Genomic DNA, 19,484 nt, shown 5'->3' with positions numbered 1-19,484 from the left:
TGATTTGAAATCCCTTTCAAGTGGAGAGGTCTAGTTCGTAACCAAAAAAAGTGGGACATTCTACAGCTTTTACCTCATGTTCAGAGGACAGGACAGGGAACAGGGGAGTGCAAAAATTAAAGATATCCCTAGTCTAAAGTGCTCTACTCCATATGTGTACACAGACTACACGTGTCTGTGTAGACAACTCCACTTTAAAGTTACTGCAGTAAGGACATATTTATGTAGGCGTGCATGAAGTGTCCAGCCTTGCTTTATTCACAGCAGACTCAGAGTACTGGGTAGCCACTTTGTATCCTGTGAGAGTTCACCTGTTTTGTTCCAGTATTGCAGATGGGTGAATAACTTTTGTCTGCCTTACTAACTCACTGGAAGGTAATACCAAACTAACATGGCTACACACAGACAAGTAAGACTCCATAGTGCTGTACTAATCCATATGGACATAAGACCCTGATTCTTTGTTGTCTCAAGGATAACAGCACCATGATCCATTTCACAGTACAGATGTGCTCTAAATGCCATGCTTGGAATTTCTTTGGTTTGGTTTCTATTCTAATATAAATTAAAGACTTCTTATAAGCTTACTTATATTTTAAATTTGGGGTTTAAATTTGGTGTGCACATTCTAATTGCTTTCTCAAAGAGTATATAACTTTGCTGTGTAACATAATAAACGTCCTCGCCTGGTAACATCTTGGGCTAGAAGCTGTGCTTGCAGTGCCTTTAGTGTGGTCAAACAGCAAAACCATATTACAGCAAGAAGACTAACCAGAGTTAGTTTTCTGGAATTTCTTAGCTCACAAAATAAAAACAGAAGAGAGAACAGATTAATAGCATTTTTACAATGCATCTTTTTAAGTGCACAATTTGTACAGCCAAATAAGAATTTTACATGGAGCAGGTCAAGTAACAAGCTCATTCAGTGTACTGCACCTCAAATATACATACAACCCCCACTTGGAATAAGTAACTGTGGGGAGAGCAATTAGACGTGGCATTTTTTTCCTGCAGAGTGTTTGTAATTTTGAAAAGTTGACAGAAATTGGCACATATTCAGTACACTAAAAATTGAAATATTGTTGATATTGTGTGTTCACTGTATTACTTACTGGCTATAGTTTACTATTGCACATATTTAGGGTCTTTTGTGGTTTTCTTTCATAAGATTACAGTCAAAGCATCTGCTGCAATCTACACACTTGCCAATGAAATGGTAGACAACAAAAATTAGAACAGGGTTTAAAAAAAATGTTATTCTGCTTTTTACGCAAAGTTATTCTACACAACGTCCACATAAATGATATTGTATTACTCTCATTACTGTAGAATAAGAAATTCACTATCAAGAGAAATTGTATTTAAGTAGAAAAGTATAATTCATTGAGTCTGTAATATCACAGTTTGAAAAGAACAGAAAACTGTAGAAAATCAAAAGGAATTAATAATGTGCATAGTGAACAAAACTGATTTATAAAAGTTTTTTACTTCAGAGTGATTATCTATGGTAAGATTTTAGCTTCTATTAAATGATGAATTTTCCTAGTTGGAAACAAGCCCTCAGCATTTCCCCCTGCAGACATTTGTTCTGGGTTTCACCTGTTAACACACAGGATCACTTTGGGTGTGCTACTATTATGGGAGAGGAACGAAAAAAGCAGAATTCAACTCCTAACCCCACCACAGGCCATGGCCAGAATTCACTTCTGTGCAAGGCGAGGGTTTGCAGGAAAATCATCCTCAAGGAAAACCAGGGAAAGAAATTTCATGGCCAGGTTGAGTCAAGAGGGTTCAATGAGTTTGACCAGCAAAGTCTGCACAGGCACAACGAGATCTGGAAATCATGGAACTAGGAAACCAGCAAAATTTTCTTGTAGAAATTAAATATACATGACATAAAGTATGTGATTTTTCTCATGTAAAACAGATTTTATATATGCATCTTAGTGATATGTCTTTAAATGTTTGTATTTGAAGTTTCTGTACTTTATGGAAGATGGTTCAGATTATTCTTAATTATTGTTGGTCTAGTATCTGGCTAGTGAAAGTTGTTTGTTCCTAATAGTCTGGCAAGTCACTCAGTTCATGTGCTGAGTACTGGGATTTCCAGCTCTGAGTGCACTGAAGTCACATCTGAGGAATGCGTCAACTGAGTAGCAATCTTCTGTTCTGAGAATTCTGTTTCTGAGCATATTTGTTTCTTATCATGCCTCACTTCCCTCTTCCCCACATGCATAATCATTTTTCAAAGGGCATGACTTCAGACACATTCACTGCAATTTTCCAGAGTGATATATTTACACTATATATGTTCTCCAAAAGGCATAAGGTTAATGAGGAACGGACAAACGGCAAAGTGTATCCTTTGTAGTAACTTAAAATGTAGCTCTTATTTCTCAAATGGCAGCAAACAGTATTAAATTATTTGTTTATAAATAATCTTCATACTATGAAAGGATGAATACCACATTGCAGAGCTTAGTCTTTCACAGTTAGATTACAATGGTGAGGAATTTGGAAACTGCACCTGTGGTAGGTTTACTTCAGCTACCGGAAAGATTAAACTTCCTAATTTAACAAAGATAAAATCAAAAGTGAAAATCAAAATAATTTTATGCCTTCCTTCTATTCCTGCTTTCTCTTGTGGGTGAAAAAGTGAAGAGTGTTCTAGATATGATGACCTACTCTTAGTTGGTTACAAAGGGGAAAAAAAATACACCATCTCATATTTTGCATGGGAACAGGGGACTATTGAAGAGACATATTTGTGTCACTAAGGCTTACAGTATGGATGTAAAAGGTTTAAAGGTAAATCTTCACCAGACTGTAATAATCTTAAAAATGTTTTTTTTTTAGATACACAGGACTAAAGATTCCACACACACCCCCACCCCCACCCCCCTGTAATATATAACTAGGAATGTATTTAAATAAGTTCAAGAAAACAATACTTTAAATAACACCTTGACCTATATAGCACATGTAAATTCTCCTCCTTTCTTGATTGTTGTATGACGAGAACGGAGACAGGGACGACAGCACTCTATATGAGTGATAATAATCATCCAACTTTATTGTTCCACCCTTCATTACTTATAGTCTTATACATAGTTAATTCTATTCTAATTTAACACATGCTATTGGTTACTTTCTAAAAGGTTACATCATTGTTTCCACTACTCTGTGGAATTTCCTAATTGCTCTTTTTCCCAGTTCTTTGCCTACTCCTTATCTTGTTTGCCTTCCTTCTCAGGGGCAGCTTGACTTCAGCATACCAAGCATCAGAACTTTTCTACAACTCCTACTCCATTGCTATATTAATAACAGAAAGTCCTTCAAGGCCTGGCTTGCACAGGTGTTCCTGGGACCCATGTCCCCTCTTGCTCAAACCAAACCCCAACAATTGTATCTTAATTATATTATTTTATATATATAATGATATATATAATATTATATACATATTATTTTTTTCATTCACAGCAGCCTTAGGTGGTAAGAGTGTTTTATCCCTGTTTTCAAGTTGGTTAACAAAAACACTAGAAGGCTGGGTTTTGCACTTGGTTGTGAAGGTTTGGTTTTCCTGATGATAACCAGAGCAGCCTGACTACACACAGTGGTATTTAAATAGGAATTCAGATGTGTTTCCTAATCTGTCTAATTTAGCTCAGGCTTGAAGACACTCATGAGCTGGTGATGGGCAGGTTGTGGGGAATGGAACAGCTTTTTGTTTCTCTTCAGGGGAAGATCTATAAGCTGTCCCAAAAGATGCATTAGCTGGGACAGCTGTTTCACCCAAGGAATACATGAGATGTGCCTGCTACATGGCAGATGAACTCCCACTAGGAATTCAGTGCACAGGCTAGTCATCTATCTTGTCCCCTTGGCGTACCAGTGATTGCTAGAGAGACATCATGACCTGTGCTTTTACAGGATAACAGACATGTAGAAAATGCCTGTGAGCAGGATGAATCAGCATACCCTGGTGTGCACAATTTTCAAATTACTTGTGAATCATTAGTTTGAACTTTCATCTAACAGCCTGGAGTTTTCCAGCTAAATGATACTTTGCACTCTGTCAGAAAACCCTTTGCTGACTTCAGATAAATGGCATACGCACTCTTTGAGAAACTCCACTTAACAAGAATCACCTATATTTATGTGTCCACACTTTTCATTTCATACGTGACACTCTGTTATGTCATTAAAAGACTTTGCAGCTCAGAATGCTTATTGTTATTATTAATGTCAACAATTACCATCTCAAAATATAAGTCTATTTGGAAAACTTTAGAATAATCATCTGTGGAAAGGCAAAAAAGCAATGAATGTTCCCTCAAGATGGTTAAACTTACTGTAGTGATCATGAATGGAGAATCCATGCCATGAGGCTGATCCTGCCCTAGCCTGCCTTGCCTGCCTGCACTGTATAAGATATCTTCCATTCTTTGACAAGCCAACTCGTCCATTTAAAAGCAGGGAAGCACTCAAATTTAGGGCTCAGCCATGCTTTTTAGTGTTAGATTACAAGTGATAATAGCCCACAACTCTGAGAATGCCATTTATGGAGACTATAAATGCCATTCATGTTGCTATTAACAATCTCCCTGGACTCTTTCATGTACAAACTGTTGCAATGTGTCACTGAATAGTGGGAAGATACCTTTTTCATGTGGTCAAGCCTCATTATGTTTTATGCTATTTGGCTGCCAACAACTGTACTTCAGCAGACATGGAAAACACATCTGGCTGCTTCTTTTTTTCAAGGTTCATCCTAAGAATTATATTCAGTAGTTGCTTCCAGAAGTTTTTGATACAGCGGAATCTCCCTGGGCCTTCTGTTTCTTTCTTTGGGAGAGTGATAATAAAATGCTAGAGCAATGATTTTGTCAATGAAATTACATTTCCATGATTTCAGTCAGAAAGGTACAATTCTGCATTTCCTGTGTAAAGTTACATTTCAATCTCAGATTAAAAATTTTTGTGTTTATGGAAGATGCAAAGTTAGATTTTCTCCTTTCCTTTTTCTATTCTTTTCCTTTTTTTTTTTCTTTTTTTTGTTTTATGTAGGCCAGAGGAATAGACATCTGGATTTTTTAATTTTTTTTTTAAATTTTAATCACTGTTTTGGGGAAGAAAAATCCATTCCTCTGATGTATGAAGGGTAATTAGGGGTTTAAAACAATTGCTTCGAAGAGGACTGCCTAACTGCAATTGTGGGGCTATGTTTGTGTGAAAGAATTTTGGGGTTTTAGTGTATGTTGCTGTGAGCTAATGTCCAGATTTTGAAGTGGAATTTTAAATTATACACCTGAGGAGGATGCTAGTAAAAATTATTTTTCATGTTTCCCTCAGTTTTTCTCATTACTGAGTGAAGAGACGGGATTGTAATGACAATGATGTCATGCAAACATTAGCAGCCTCAGAGATTAAGGCAGTCTTTTGAAGAATGTCTGAGATTGCATTTAAGTTGTTTCAAACCAATAATTAAAGAAAATGATCTGGAAGCCATTCCTGATTATTTGTGCAGCCACATGAATTCTAAGTGTATTTTGCAGATTTTCAAAAATTTGCTATATTGTTACAACAGCAAAGGTTTTTTATACATAAAAAAATTATTTATTAGATGCTTTCATACCAGTAATTATATACTTTCTTTCTTTTGAATTTAATTGAATTTTAATGTAATTAGAAGTCTGTAACCTTGGTATCCTTCTTTCTCATGTAGTAAGGACTGAGGTCAATAATGTACTCTACCTCATTACCTCATTACCTCATACCCCATGCAGAGCTACAGGCTGGGGTCAGAGTGGCTGGAGAGCAGTCAGGTGGAAAGGGACCTGGGGGTACTGGTTGATGGTAGGCTGAACATGAGCCTGCAGTGTGCCCAGGCAGCCAAGAGGGCCAATGGCATCCTGGCCTGCATCAGGAACAGTGTGGCCAGCAGGAGCAGGGAGGTCATTCTGCCCCTGTACACTGCACTTGTTAGGCCACACCTTGAGTACTGTGTCCAGTTCTGGGCCCCTCAGTTTAGGAAGGATGTTGACTTGCTGGAGTGTGTCCAGAAAAGGGCAACAAGGTTGGTGAGGGGCTTGGAGCACAAGCCCTATGTGAGGCTGAGGGAGCTGGGGCTGCTTAGCCTGGAGAAGAGGAGACTCAGGGGTGACCTTATTGCTCTCTACAACTACCTGAAGGGGGGTTGTAGTGAGGCGGAGGTTGGTCTCTTCTCCCAGGCAACCAGTACCAGAACAAGAGCACACAGTCTCAGGCTGCGTCAGGGGAGGTTTAGGCTGGAGGTTAGGAGGAAGTTTTACACAGAGAGAGTGATTGCCCACTGGAATGGGCTGCCTGGGGAGGTGGTGGGGTTGCCGTCGCTGGGGGTGTTCAGGGCGAGGCTTGACAGGATGCTTGGTTGCATGGTTTAGTTGATTGGGTAGTGTTGGATGATAGGTTGGACACGATGATCTTGAAGGTCTCTTCCAACCTGGTTTATTCTATTCTATTCTATTACCCTCCATTGTGTTCCTCATGCAGTATCCTCAGCATGTAATCAGCTTCTGAAGCTTAAAGAAAGTAAAAATCAACTTTATGTTGTTATGTGGATATGAGCTCATGCGTAAGCTCCCACATAAACATACATTGTTAATGTATGACATGATTTTACTAACAGGGGAATATGTGAGCAGTCCCCCAAGGTGTTAGACTGTCAGGGTGGAGTGTCTGTGGGAACAGAAATTTATGGTGGAATCAAATTTAATAAAAGATTGTAGGAAAAAAACACAACCCAGTTGTACTTACTGAGCCTTTTCCTAAGTTCACTTTTTACTGCTAAGTTCACTTTTTATTGCTAAGAAGTGTGGAGGTTTGAAACTAACTGGTCTAGTTGATTAGTTAGGCTTAGGTGATTGGTTAGGCTTGATGATCTTGGAGGTCTCTTGGTTGATTCTGTGAACTATTCTTTTGTGCTTCAGCTTTCTGACTGATGTGAAATCAAGAATGAAAAGTTTTATAGTTTTTGACAGAAAACCAGGTATGATGTCATATAGCCCAAGCCATTATAATAATTTCACTAAAAAATAAAAAGTTTGGAGAAAGAGAACATCTGTAGTGAGCAAAGCTCACACTGGTTCTACATTTATCTTCTGCTACTTCCAAAACAAGAACTCCTCTTCTACAAGTGAAAATGCTTTTTTAACAATCAGGCACAGAAATTTGTTTTAAAATCTGAAGGCTAAACTGGACTCCCTGTGAGCACGCATTAGCAGTTTAGGCTGGATCAGAAATGAGCTTTTGAAATTAATCATCTAGTCATCCCTACTTATTTAACTTTACTTCTCATTGCTGTATACTCGTGGAGGGTGTGAACTGGATTTGTCTCTGAAGTGAAAACAAAAGATGAACTCCAGCAATGCACTCAGTGTAGTAACAGACTCTCAGTCCATGAGATCAGAGTAGAGCTGGTCTACATTAACCTGTATAAAAGTAACCCAACAAAACCTCAGTCTGAGGAGGAAAAAGAAATCCCCACCATCAATCTTGTACTCCTGGGAAGAACTCAGGATGCTAGTGAGTCATCCTATCAGAAACTCCATTTTTGTTGACACTTGTCTATAATAGGCAATTTTTGGTTTATAAATGTCATTTTAACCCTCTAATAATTGCTTTATTCTGATTATGCTTTTTAAATGTTAGTTGGACTAAAAACCAAACCAAAACCAAAACCAACAAAGAAAACCCAACAACCAAACAGAAAAGCAATTACTGGCTCTGTATACAGGGTATTTTTTTTTGTGTCTGTAGAGAGATACTGAGAGAATGATGCAATCAAATAGCATCCTCTTTTATCTACTCTCAAGGAAAGCAGGTTGAAAAAGCAAGAGACACTTCAGCTCTTGAGATTCTTGTCACTAGTAGAAGTAACTGTAAATTCTAATATGGAAAGGGTGAATAAAAGATGCCATTTGTAGATCACTAGTTTCTGAGCTGCAGCATGTTTTCATCTGCTTGTTTGTAGATGTGATTGCAGAAAATGGTATTTGCTCTAATTTTATAATTAAGATTTTGTAAGACTGTTGTGGTTAACCCCAGCAGTTGTCTAAGCACCACACAACTGCTCATTCTCTGCCTCTACGCAGTGGGATAGGAAGAAGACAATTGAAAGGGTAAAAGTGGGAAAACTTGTGGGTTGAGGTAAGAACAGCTTAATAATGGAATTAAAATATTGTAATAATAATAAAGAGGAAAATAACAGAGAGAAATAAACCCCAAGAAAGACAAGTAATGCAAACAAAAACAGCTGCTCACCACCAATGCCAAGCCAGTCCTTGAGCAGCAGCCTTCTCCTGAGTTTTACTGATGAGCGTGATGTCATATGGCATGAAATATCCCTTTGATCAGTTGGGGATAGCTGTCCCAGCTCTGTATCCTCCCATCTTGTTGCGCACCTCCTTGCTGGGGGGGGGGTGGTGTGGGAAATGGAAAAGGCCTTGACTCAGTCTAAGCACTGCTTTCAGCAGTAAGTGAAGCATCGCTGTGTTAACACCATTTCCAGCACAAATCCAAAACATAGCCCAACGCAAGTTACTATGAAGAAAACGAACTCTCAGCCAAAACCAGTGCAAGAAAGCTAATGCAGTTAAACTCTATGCACATTTCTGCGACTTGCATCTTCATAAGGGTTTGTGGACTTCTTTTGGAAATACTTTTTACAAAGAAAATTCTTACACCACGTTGAACACCAATAAAAATCGGAAAACTGCATTTGTTGGTATGCCTGGTCAAATTCATAGTACTTTCCATCTTCTTCCATGCCAGGTCTTTTTTTTGTTGGGTTTTTTTTTTTTTTTTTTAAATTTCTTCCACACTCCCTTCTTGAGTCATACACAGTGAAGTCTGTTTGACTTTCTTTGTGGTTTTAACATATGCTTCATTTTTACAGACGACGTGTTAGCAGATGTTGACAAAAATTTGCAAATAGTTGGAAAAGAAAAATCTAAGTAAAATGGAATTTTCAGATTAGCTTGGTTGAGAAGAGTCTGTGGGTTAAATTGCTGCCTTTTTTTTTTTTCCAAATGAATCCTGAACCTCTTAACATGAAGTAATTTAAATATCCCTTTTTTTTGTGATCTTCATTCAGTTCATTGCCCTAAAGCAAACTTCACTCTCTGGAAACATCTTTATTAAAGCCATATGTTCTTTTCTTTCGAACTGCAGCTCACCACGGCCACCTTGGATGGCAAACTCCAATTGTTTATACCCTGATATTTGCCAGCCGGCAGAGCTTTGGCCATGGTGCTTTGAGAAAAATGACTTCTGGAGAGAAAGAAGACTGGTAACTGGCAATAGGCAAGCGGCAAAATATTCCATTTTAAATTGCAGGTTTCTTCTGAGAGTTTTCTGCAAGTTCTTCAAACTGTTCTCAGAGTTTTTCTATTGTATAATCTCACCTTTATTGCAAAAATAAGGGCAAAGGGTCAAGAAAATAAAGAAGCTACTCCATCTGACTTTAGTCTATTTAATCACCACAGAAGCTGCTTTCAGAGGACTTCATGGGCCCTTATCTGTAGTGTATTCTGTAGTGCTTTGCTAGCCTGAGACCACTTTACTCTAGATTGAAAATGCAGTTAAAATAACTGTTCTATTTTTAAAGCTAGATCTGTCTGTTACTAATTAATTGAATTAATTGAATTATTCCAAAAGAGGGAATTGTCTGTCTGTCTGAAATGCCTTTGTGGTTACTGCAATCAGCAGAGTTATAGTTTAAAGGAAGAATTTTACTGCTTTACCCTTTTTTCTACATTTTGTAAATTTCTTAGGAAATATGTGAGAAAGACCTTCTCTTTAAAATCCTACCTTTGTGCTACCATCTGATGCTATTAAAACAGATTTAAATGTAAGGAAATATTCCTGTCTTTTAATAATTGTTATTTAAAAACATATTGAGGTGATACAAAAATAAAGTTATGGGGGGAAAAAAGTTAACTTCTTGTATTCTTCCTAGTCTGCTTGTTCTGATCTTAGAAAAGATTTGTTAGACAGCTGTTGTTTTAAAACCCTAGTTAAGAGTGGAGAGCATATATATGACTGCTGGAAGGAGAGGTATATTTTTTTTTCTTTTCCCTGGAAAATTGTGCTGCCATTTCAGTTAAATTTTCCAGAACAGAATCAGTAAACATTACTGATCAGATTATTGTTTAAAAAAAAGAAGAAAGAAAAAAAGAGGACTTTCACATCAATCATTATGGGCCAGGTCTCTTTCAGTGATACATTCAATATTTAGTTTATGCAAATAAAAGTATTTCTATACATTGTTTAGTTGCCATGGCAAATATTGTTTCAGAAAGGCGTTAGCTGGTTTTTGATAAGCAAAATCATATACACAACAGGAGTGCAGTGCAGCTAGATCATATCAAAACTGGCCTGGTACGATACAAAAAATGTGCAATAACTCCCCCGAATATTATTTTTTGTTCAAAATCATATTAACCAAGAGATCACTTTCTATGCTGCACACTGGTACACTGCACTCATGGATTATCAGCAAGACTGAAATTTTTATCTGCACCTAAGAGATAAAGGATATCCCTAGGATCCTACGGATGGAGGGTTTCAAACTTAGTTTAGGTAACTTTCTCACCTGTGTTCTCTGGACTCCACAAATACAGAAAATAGTGTGGCAGATAGTATTTGCAAAGAAAGTGTTCCTGAGCCCTGGGTTGCAACTTAGTACTGATTGTCTCTTCTGAGAGTTTGAAACATATGTGAACTGTAATTTTTAATTAATATTCCTTTTTAAAGCACCATGTTTTTAAAACAGAAGAATAAGATGCTCAAGGAAGAGGACACAGGAAAACTCAATGCTTGCTGCAAGCATGGATGTAGTAACAGTCCCCAGGGGACTGAATTAAAAGGGAAACACGTCCATTTGCTAGAGCTCCTACCTTCTAGGACTATTCATTACCAGTCCCCAGACAACCAGTGTGTATCCCAACGCATTCTTTCAATCTTGGCTAGTTTGATCTCTGCAGGAGGAGCCCTTCCTCCAAATCTTCCAGTAGCTGGAAAGTTGCCTTGCAGAAAAGGAGCTGGAGACATTGTCTGACAGCTGGCTGAACATGAACCAGCAGTGTGCTCAGGTGGCCTAGAAGGCCAAGAGCATCCTGGCCTGTGTCAGAGGTAGTATTGCCAGCAAGAGTAGGGATGTGATCTTGCCTCCATACTCAGCACTGGTGAGCCCACACCTTGAATACTGTGTTCAGGTTTTGGCCCCTTACTACAAGAAACACATTGAGGTGCTGGAGTGTGTCCAGAGAAGGGCAACAAAGCTGGTGAAGAGTCTAGAGAACAAGTCTTGTGAAAAACAACTGAGAGAACTGTGATTGTTTAGTCTGGAGGAGAGGATGCTGAAGGGAGACCACGTTGCTCTCTACAACTACCTGAAAGGAGGTTGTAGTGAGGTGGGGGGGGTCAATCTCTTCTCCCTAGCATCAGGTGATAGGACAAGAGGAAATGGCCTGAAATTGCACCAGGGGAGGTTTAGATTGGAGATTAGTAAAAATTTATTTACTGAAAGAGTGGTCAGCCATTGCAATAGGCTGCCCAGGGAGGTGGGGAGAGGGTCACCGTCCCTGGAGGTGTTCAAGAAACGTGTGAACATAACACTTTGGGACATTGTTTAATGGCCATAGTGGTGTTAGGTCAATGGTTGGACTTGATGATCTTAGAGGTCTTTTCCAACGGAACAATTCTATAATTCTATGATTATCTCTTTTCTTGAAGTGTGATAGCTGTCTGGTGCTTTCTGTCTACTTTCACCAAGGACTTTTGCTGGGCAGAAAGCCCTTTGGGGTATTTGATCCATGTCAACAGCAGCATCATCATCAGCTGAGCAGAGACTTTCATTCTCAGGACGTGCAGATGTGCAGCTCTTTGGTAGCCCAAGAATTTTTTAACACCTTCTTTTCCCTCAGGAGGTGAGAGTGAATTTGCCCCATCACACAGGCACTAGAACCTTTCAAATTCACTACAATTTTTTTTAAGGTTCAAAAGAAATAAAGAAGTGGGGTTTTTTTAATGTGTGGTGGTTTGTTTTTTTTTTCCCCCAGGCTCCTCAGAAATGCTTGAATGCTTGTGGCTTTGAGAATGGAAAACTTTAGCTGACATGCTTCAAGCCTGGCAAAATTAAGTCCTTAAAAGCAGGTTTTCTAATGGTAAATAAGAGGCAAAAAAACAGTTATGGATGATACCATCTTAAAATACTCTATTTTAAATGTTCATATTCACTGTTTTCCTTCTGAGATCTGTTTGATAGAAGAAGACAGGACATTACACTTAGTTACTAAAGTTACAGTCATAAAAGATTGCTCTGCAACCTATTGATCTATCCACAGAAGCACTATGCCTTTGGTTTTACACAGGGAAGCCTAACAGTTTATATGTTCAGTTGCTGGCATAAAGGCAAGGCAAATTAAAATTGGACAGTCAAAGATGCAGACAGGGAGCGTTCCTGGTTAGCTAATGCAGATAGTGTATCTCAGCTATGAAAAAATCAGCACAGTAAGTGCAAACATTTAACAGATCATTGTGAGGAATTTCAAGCATGCTTTCAGACTGCTTTGGGAAAAAGTGACTATAGTGTATCTCCCAAATATCTTAGGAAAAACAAAGTCTGGCTTTCAAGTAATATGTGACCATGTATGAGGAAAGCTGTTGGCTGTGGAATAATCTAGTTTCATTAAATATTTACTGTGTCATTAAGCAGCGCCTGTCCTTCCATATCCTATATGTTGGGGAGAGGAGTGGTGTTTTTGTGACTTTCTGTGTGCTACTTTGTGGGGTACTTTCTCAGCTGAAGATCTTAGAATCATAGAATCATAGCATCAACAAGGTTGGAAAAGACCTCAGAGATATTCAAGTCCAACCTATCACCCAACACCTCATGACTAACCAAACCATGACTTCAAGTGCCATGTCCAACCCCCTCTTGAACACCTCCAGGGATGGTGACTCTACCACCTCCCTGGGCATTCCAATGGTCAATCACTCTTTCTGTGAAGAACTTCTCACCTCAAGCCTAAACTTCTTCTGGCACAGCTTGAGACTGTGTCCTCTTGTTCTAGTGCTGGTTGCCTGGGAGAAGAGGCCAACCCCCAACTGGCTACAACCTCCCTTCAGGTAGTTGTAGACAGCAATAAGGTCTCCTCTGAGCCTCCTCTTCTCCAGGCTAAGCAACCTCAGCTCCCTCAGCCTCTCCTCATAGGGCGTGAGCTTGAGGCCTCTCACCAGCCTTGTTGCCTTTCTGTGGACATGTTGAAGAGTCTCAATGTCCTTCTTAAATTGAGAGGTCCAGAACTGGACACAGTACTCAAAGTGTGGCATAACTAGTGCTGAGTACAGGGGCATAATGACTTCCCTGCTCCTGCTGGCCACACTATTTCTGATGCAGGCCAGGATGCCATTTGCCTTCTTGGCCACCTGGGTACACTGCTGACTCATGTTCAGCCAGCTGTCAACCAGTATGTGCAGGTCCCTTTCTGCCTGGAGGCTCTCCAGCCACTCCAACCCCAGCCTGTAGCGCTGCATGGGGTTGTGGTGGCCAAAGTACAGCACCTGGCACTTGGACTTGTTAAATGACATCATGTTGGATTCTGCCCATCTATCCAGCCTGTCAAGGTCCCTCTGCAGAGCCCTTCCACCCTCTAACAGATTAACAGCTGCTCCCAACTTGGTGTCATTTGCAAACTTAATAATGGTGGACTCATCTAGGTCATCAATGAAGATATTAAAGAGGATGGGTCCCAGAACTGATCCCTGGGGGACACCACTAGTGACTGGCTGCCAGCTGGATGTGACACCATTCACCACCACTCTCTGGGCTCAGCCCTCCAGCCAGTTCCTAACCCAGCACAGAGTGCTGCTGTCCAAGCCACAGGCTGACAGCTTGGCCAGGAGTTTGCTGTGGGGGATGGTGTCAAAGGCCTTGCTGAAGTCCAGATAGACTACATCCACAGCCTTCCCTACATCCACCATCTCTTGCCAAATCTTCTACCAAATGTTTCAGAGTTCTTAAAATGGATTTGCATAGTAGCTTGGTCTGGTGTTTTAAAAGTCAGCATAGGGGGAGCAGCCAGCACTGTTCTGTTAAAAGCTGTTTGGGATTAAGTGGTTTGCAAAATAGCAGGTACTACCCATTCAATGTGGAATGAAAGGAGAGATGGTAAACTTTGGGTTGCACTGTCAGGAGGAGGGGAAGATCAACTCCATGAATGAATTTAGCTTTCCCTTGGACTTTTCCATATCTTTAATTCACCATGAAAGAAGTGTGCTTTGGATGTATTCTTCAAAACTATATTGCTTTCTATTATACATGATGATTGCATTTACATACACAGTAAAATGCTCCTGGAATATCTGGAAGAAGTCAGTGGCACTTAATATTTTCTGCCTTCCATTATTCTGTCATGTAATAATAACCAATCATTGTTTCAAAACAGTGCTGTGAGTTATGTCTTTCTTACCACAAGGTAATTTATTTCAGGAGAAAAATAGCAACAAAAATTGTATAAAGCAATTTGAAGAAAATCTGGGCTATGTTTGATAAATAAAATTTGTGATGTGATATGATATTCTTATTAATATAGTGTAGGTTGGCTTGCTTCAATGCATGAGCAGCAGTTCTATTTAGAAGCCAACAGAGATGGAAAACCAGAATAGTACCTTTCTTGAAATTCTTGCAGGTTTAAAAGAGTAATCTTGCTTAAGAACACAAGGTATTACTTTTTATTTTACTGCCCGAATAGTAGAAATCCAGCCTCAGAAGAAAGATGAACCCTTGAGAACTGACATCCTCCTAGCCCAAAACATTTACTTCTAAACTATTCTGGTCAGATGTTTGTCTAAACTGTTCCCCAAAACTTCTGGTGACTGATTCCACAGCCTCTTAAGGTGGGATATCCCTTTGGTTCAATTTAAACCCGTTACTCTCTGTCTTAATCCATTAGGCACAGCAGATAATTCATTGCCTCCTCTTTGTAGCAATCTTCTACACACTTGGCAATTGTTATCATATCTCCCCTCACACTTCTATTTTAAGTAAAGGCAGATTTTTCAATATGGCTTCATAGGCCATGTTTTCTAGACCACAGTTAATTTTTATACTTTCTCTAGTCCCTCATTCTCCTTTCTGGAAATGCTCTATGGGCTATGACAGTGCTGTGTATGTAGGCTGCAGGCATGGCTTGGTGCATTTTAAATAGGGCACTTGTAAAGTGATATTCCACTGTGATGCTGAGTTTGTCTACAGCTAGGTGGCATTACTGACTCACGTTCACCCCCTAGATTTTCAGCATAATTTCAGTTCAATTTTCCAACTGGCCAACGTTACACTGATCCTGTGCTTTCAAACATCTCCAGCCCCTCCTAATTTATTACTGTCTGCAAACTGGGAAAGCAATGATTCTGGATGGTGGAAGAAGTCAATGGCCTGCTGACTTGCCTCCTCTGTTACCTATTGCACTGCAAGGAGGGTGTTCTTATTTCAGTCACTCTAGATGGGGGCAGGGGGAGATTCTATTAATCCGTGAAGGCAAGGCACTTCAGTATTGCTGATTTTATCGAGGTCAACAAGAGTGTCATCATTACTATGCCACAGTGCAGATTTCTTGTTCCTTAACTCATCAGGATTTTGTGCAGATGCATTAATTCCCTGTTATATGAAAAATAATAATAATTAATCATGCACATACCCTATATGCACAGGCATGGGCTCTGTAACGATTTGGTGGCCTGACTCTTTTGTTAGGTTCAAGGAGATTCTTACCCTGAGAAAGGCATTTGGCCCTTTGACCAGAGTTGTTAATCACAATACCTCATATTTGTTTTACACATAATCTTTGCTCATTTTCAAGGAGCCATTCCTATTTGCACTGATAGAATTAAGATGAGTTAACTCTCTGACTTTTCTTCCCGCTAAAGGTATTAAGGTAGAATCAAATGCTGCAGTCTGGCTGTGTTGATTCAGGCTTGAGGAATTCACATCTTTTGTAAAGGGGCAGGGAAAAAAATAGTTGCTACTCTAATTCTTCAAGATAGCATTTTCTGATTTTTTATGCAGCTTTCATGTAAAGGTTACAGTGCAGGGCTGGCTATTCTAGCAGACCTACTGGAAGCTTCCAGCTGCTGTTTCTCTCATTAGCTGTGTCAAGTACAAGGCGCTTGGATATTATTGCATAATATTTCTCTGAGCAGTTGAACTTACAGAAGAAAAGAATTATACATTTTGGCCAGAGGAAAAATGCAGATTATATGAAGTAACCATTTTCTGCCTTCTTTCAGGCTTTTCATGTGGCAAATAATTGCAATAAAAGAAAGGATAAAAGTTAACCTGATTTTGCTGCATCTTGTTTTAATTTTAAAACAAGACAGGATTTCAAAGTTCTGAGCATTATTAAAGTCCTGTTAACCCTTCCCCCCCCCTAGTTTCTACATGAAAGAAGACTTCTAGTCATCTACAAGCATCACCCAGCATCTTTCTGCCTGGGGGCTGTGATGAGGACAGTCAGGCTGCACTTAGCTCCTACAGGGAGTAAGATTGCATGCTGCCAAATCCTTAGGGTGCATTCCATTATTTTAAGCCACAGTAAGATGATAAATAATTAAAAAGCAGCTATAGCATAGATACAGACCCAGATTCAGGGTTCACTGGTCAAGTCCATCCTATTTGTTTGTAGAGTCTATAATGGCAAATGCATCCTAGGGCCGATGTGGAACGTGGGCTGTGAAAAGTAACAGCACATAGTAAAGCAGCTGTGATTCTGCTTCCATCCTTCTGCATAGATATCTGCCAAGATGCCTGGAATTAAGCGCTTTTTGTTTTCCCAAGACAGCACCTGCCCCTAAACCTGCTATTTAAGCTTTCATTTTGGAAGTAAGAAACGTCTGTATATAGTTTAGTCTCCCACAATGCCCAGAGGTATCTCATTTTACCAATTTGTAGACAGGACTCACAAGCAGCTACCAATCCCTGGGGAGAAAGTATTGCCTCATGTCTGTGCACACTGACCAGCTGACCCCAAAACTGCTCCTTGGGGGATGATGCTGATTTCAGGTGGTAATGATCCCAGAAAGGAGACCAGAGGCTGAAAATGTTCCTGGCCCAACCCTACACACTTGGCTAGGGTTACACCAGGGCTGAGTTTGGCCTAGTGAATATGAAACACACTCTCCTCAACTGCAGATAAAAGACATCTTGAGGAAAGGAAATAGAACCTGAAAAAATGAATGAAATGCCTTCCACCATGTGTAATCCTGGGCTATGAAAAATACAGTTAGAAGGAGCTTTTTTCTGTCCTCTAGTTGAAACCACTCTGATCAGTGGTCTGTCATGTTCCTCTTTGATCCCACCCATGAAGTCATAACAGAATATATTCAATGGAAGCATGATGTGGAGCTGTGAGATCCAGTAAATGCCAGTTGCTCTCTTCTGTCCTAAGAGAGAAGTGTGATTTCCTTTTGTTCACTAATCCAAAGACGTTTTCATCCACTGCAGTTTTTTGATTTAGTTTTTGTAAACTAAATTGAAATTGTTTGAGAAAACAGACTTGTGCAATAAGATAGTTATAAAAACATGCCAGGCTTAATTCAAGAGACATGGCAATGTGTTATTATTATTCTTCTTTAAAAATATTTTATGCTTTTGCACATAATCTTCTTTAATATGTGACAGTTAAGTACCTTCTAAAATGATCTGAGTGATGAGAACAATTGGACTAGTGATTATACATGAATACATTGATTAATGTGATTCATGAATACACTGATTCATCAGTCTATAAGGGTGATGAGAAAACAAATATAGTTGGGTGGAGGAGACTGGAGGGTTAAGGCGTTTTTCCTCAAAGTGTGGACATTCACTAAGAGCAATGAAATTGTTGCACACCCTTTATGTATATCATAGTATAAACACACCATCATTATCCTACATACTCCTTGGGCAGACAGACTGGAAAAACATATTAAAGTTAATGAATGACAACTGGAACATCCAGCAACATCCCTGTGCATTTTAATGTTTATTCTATGTAGTCAATAGAATGTTAAGAAGACACCTATAAAAATGTCATTAGGAAGGGAAACAGCTTTCCAACAGAGGGGAATCATTAAGAAGGGTGAGGTGTCCTCTTGTGGTGCTTTTCATCCAAATTCCTTTTCATCACCTTGCCAAGTTATGTGAAAGATTCTAGAGCTTCAAGTCCTAACCTTTACTAAGGTTTACTAGAAACTTATATATATATATATATATATATATGTTCAGATGGCCTTCTGTGAGGCCCTGGAGTGTGGTAAGAGATGTCGTACCCCCGAACCATGTGAAAAAGGATGGGAGTTAAAGATAACAAAGTGCTGCATCCTTGAAGCAGATGGGAAAGGCAACTGGGAAGAAGAGTACCTGTTAAAATAGAGATAAAACAGTGGCCTTAATAAGGCAGGCTGTGGGAAAGTGGAACTGTAATGTTCACGTACATCTCAATACATAGCCACCGGTTCTGCAACACTGGGCCACTTGGCCTACCTTGCAGCCATGGTCCCTGCTCACAACTGGTCTGCCAGATTGTATCTTAGCTCACTGTGGTGGAACCAGCTGGATCAGGACCACCACATTTTTCACAAGTCTCGTGGAACACCACATTAAGTGGCTAATTTTAGGTATTTGTTTTGGTCTAACTGGTATCACCGAGGACATATATGATACCCAAATCCACAGTGAAATCAGAAAGAACTTTTGGTAAAGATACTGACTCCAGGCTCACCAGTCCCTAGCATCAGGTAACCCACTGAAGAATCTTCCCCATAAAACTAGTCTTCTGTGTGACAGAAAAGAGACATTCCTATAAAAAAGATAAATAAAAGGAAATCAGTTGCTGCAGCCACTTCCTGTCCAGTCCTAACCCCTTCACTAACAGTTAGGGAAACTTCCTGACATAGATTCAAATGTAGTGTCAGAAAAAGGCATTCTGAGGTTTCCTTGATCTCTTAACCTTTTATTTGGATGCTTGCCCTCCTTTGCTTTTTCACTTTGCCATTCACTGCAAAAAGGACTCTTCAAGCCTTTATTTGGGAAAAAAAGGAGCAAATGAAATGCCTGAGTATCCAGAAATCATCCCTGGCATTTTTTCCTTAAAAATACAGCTCTGCAGAAATTCAAAGTTAGAGTCACATTTAACTTTGCTTCCCTCCCTCTTCCTTTGTGTGCACACTTCACAGAGACAGGGAATGTGTATCTGTCTCCCAACTGAAATGAAGTGAACAAACAACCCCATCTGGTGCTGGCAAAATGAGACCCTTTTCCTGGGAAATGTTGCTGTATTGTAAAAAGGGCTTTGTTTTGATGAAGACAAAATGTCAAAGAGCAGACTTTAAGATTTATTTCCCAACATGGAATAATTCTTCATGAGACAAAAATCGAAATCTTCTGCTCTCCTTGCTGGTTT

At 39.5% G+C, this 19,484-nt stretch overlaps 1 protein-coding gene across 1 annotated transcript in view; it reads left to right on the top strand.

Annotated features, from left to right (window-relative positions):
* The window catches only part of WDR27 (WD repeat domain 27), a 96,953-nt gene extending 87,545 nt beyond the window's left edge, over positions 1 to 9,408 (top strand). The window contains exon 24 of the mRNA XM_054162474.1: positions 9,211 to 9,408. Within this exon, the coding sequence (XP_054018449.1) occupies positions 9,211 to 9,258 (48 nt within the window). The 3' untranslated portion in view covers positions 9,259 to 9,408. The remainder of the gene's footprint in view (positions 1 to 9,210) is intronic.
* Positions 9,409 to 19,484: the final 10,076 nt, after the last annotated feature.

This window comes from Dryobates pubescens, chromosome 6, assembly GCF_014839835.1.
Source record: "Dryobates pubescens isolate bDryPub1 chromosome 6, bDryPub1.pri, whole genome shotgun sequence".
In the NCBI taxonomy this organism is placed as follows: Eukaryota; Metazoa; Chordata; class Aves; order Piciformes; family Picidae; genus Dryobates; species Dryobates pubescens.
Note: the sequence above shows the minus strand (reverse complement) of the source record. Positions and strands in the feature narration are given on the sequence as shown.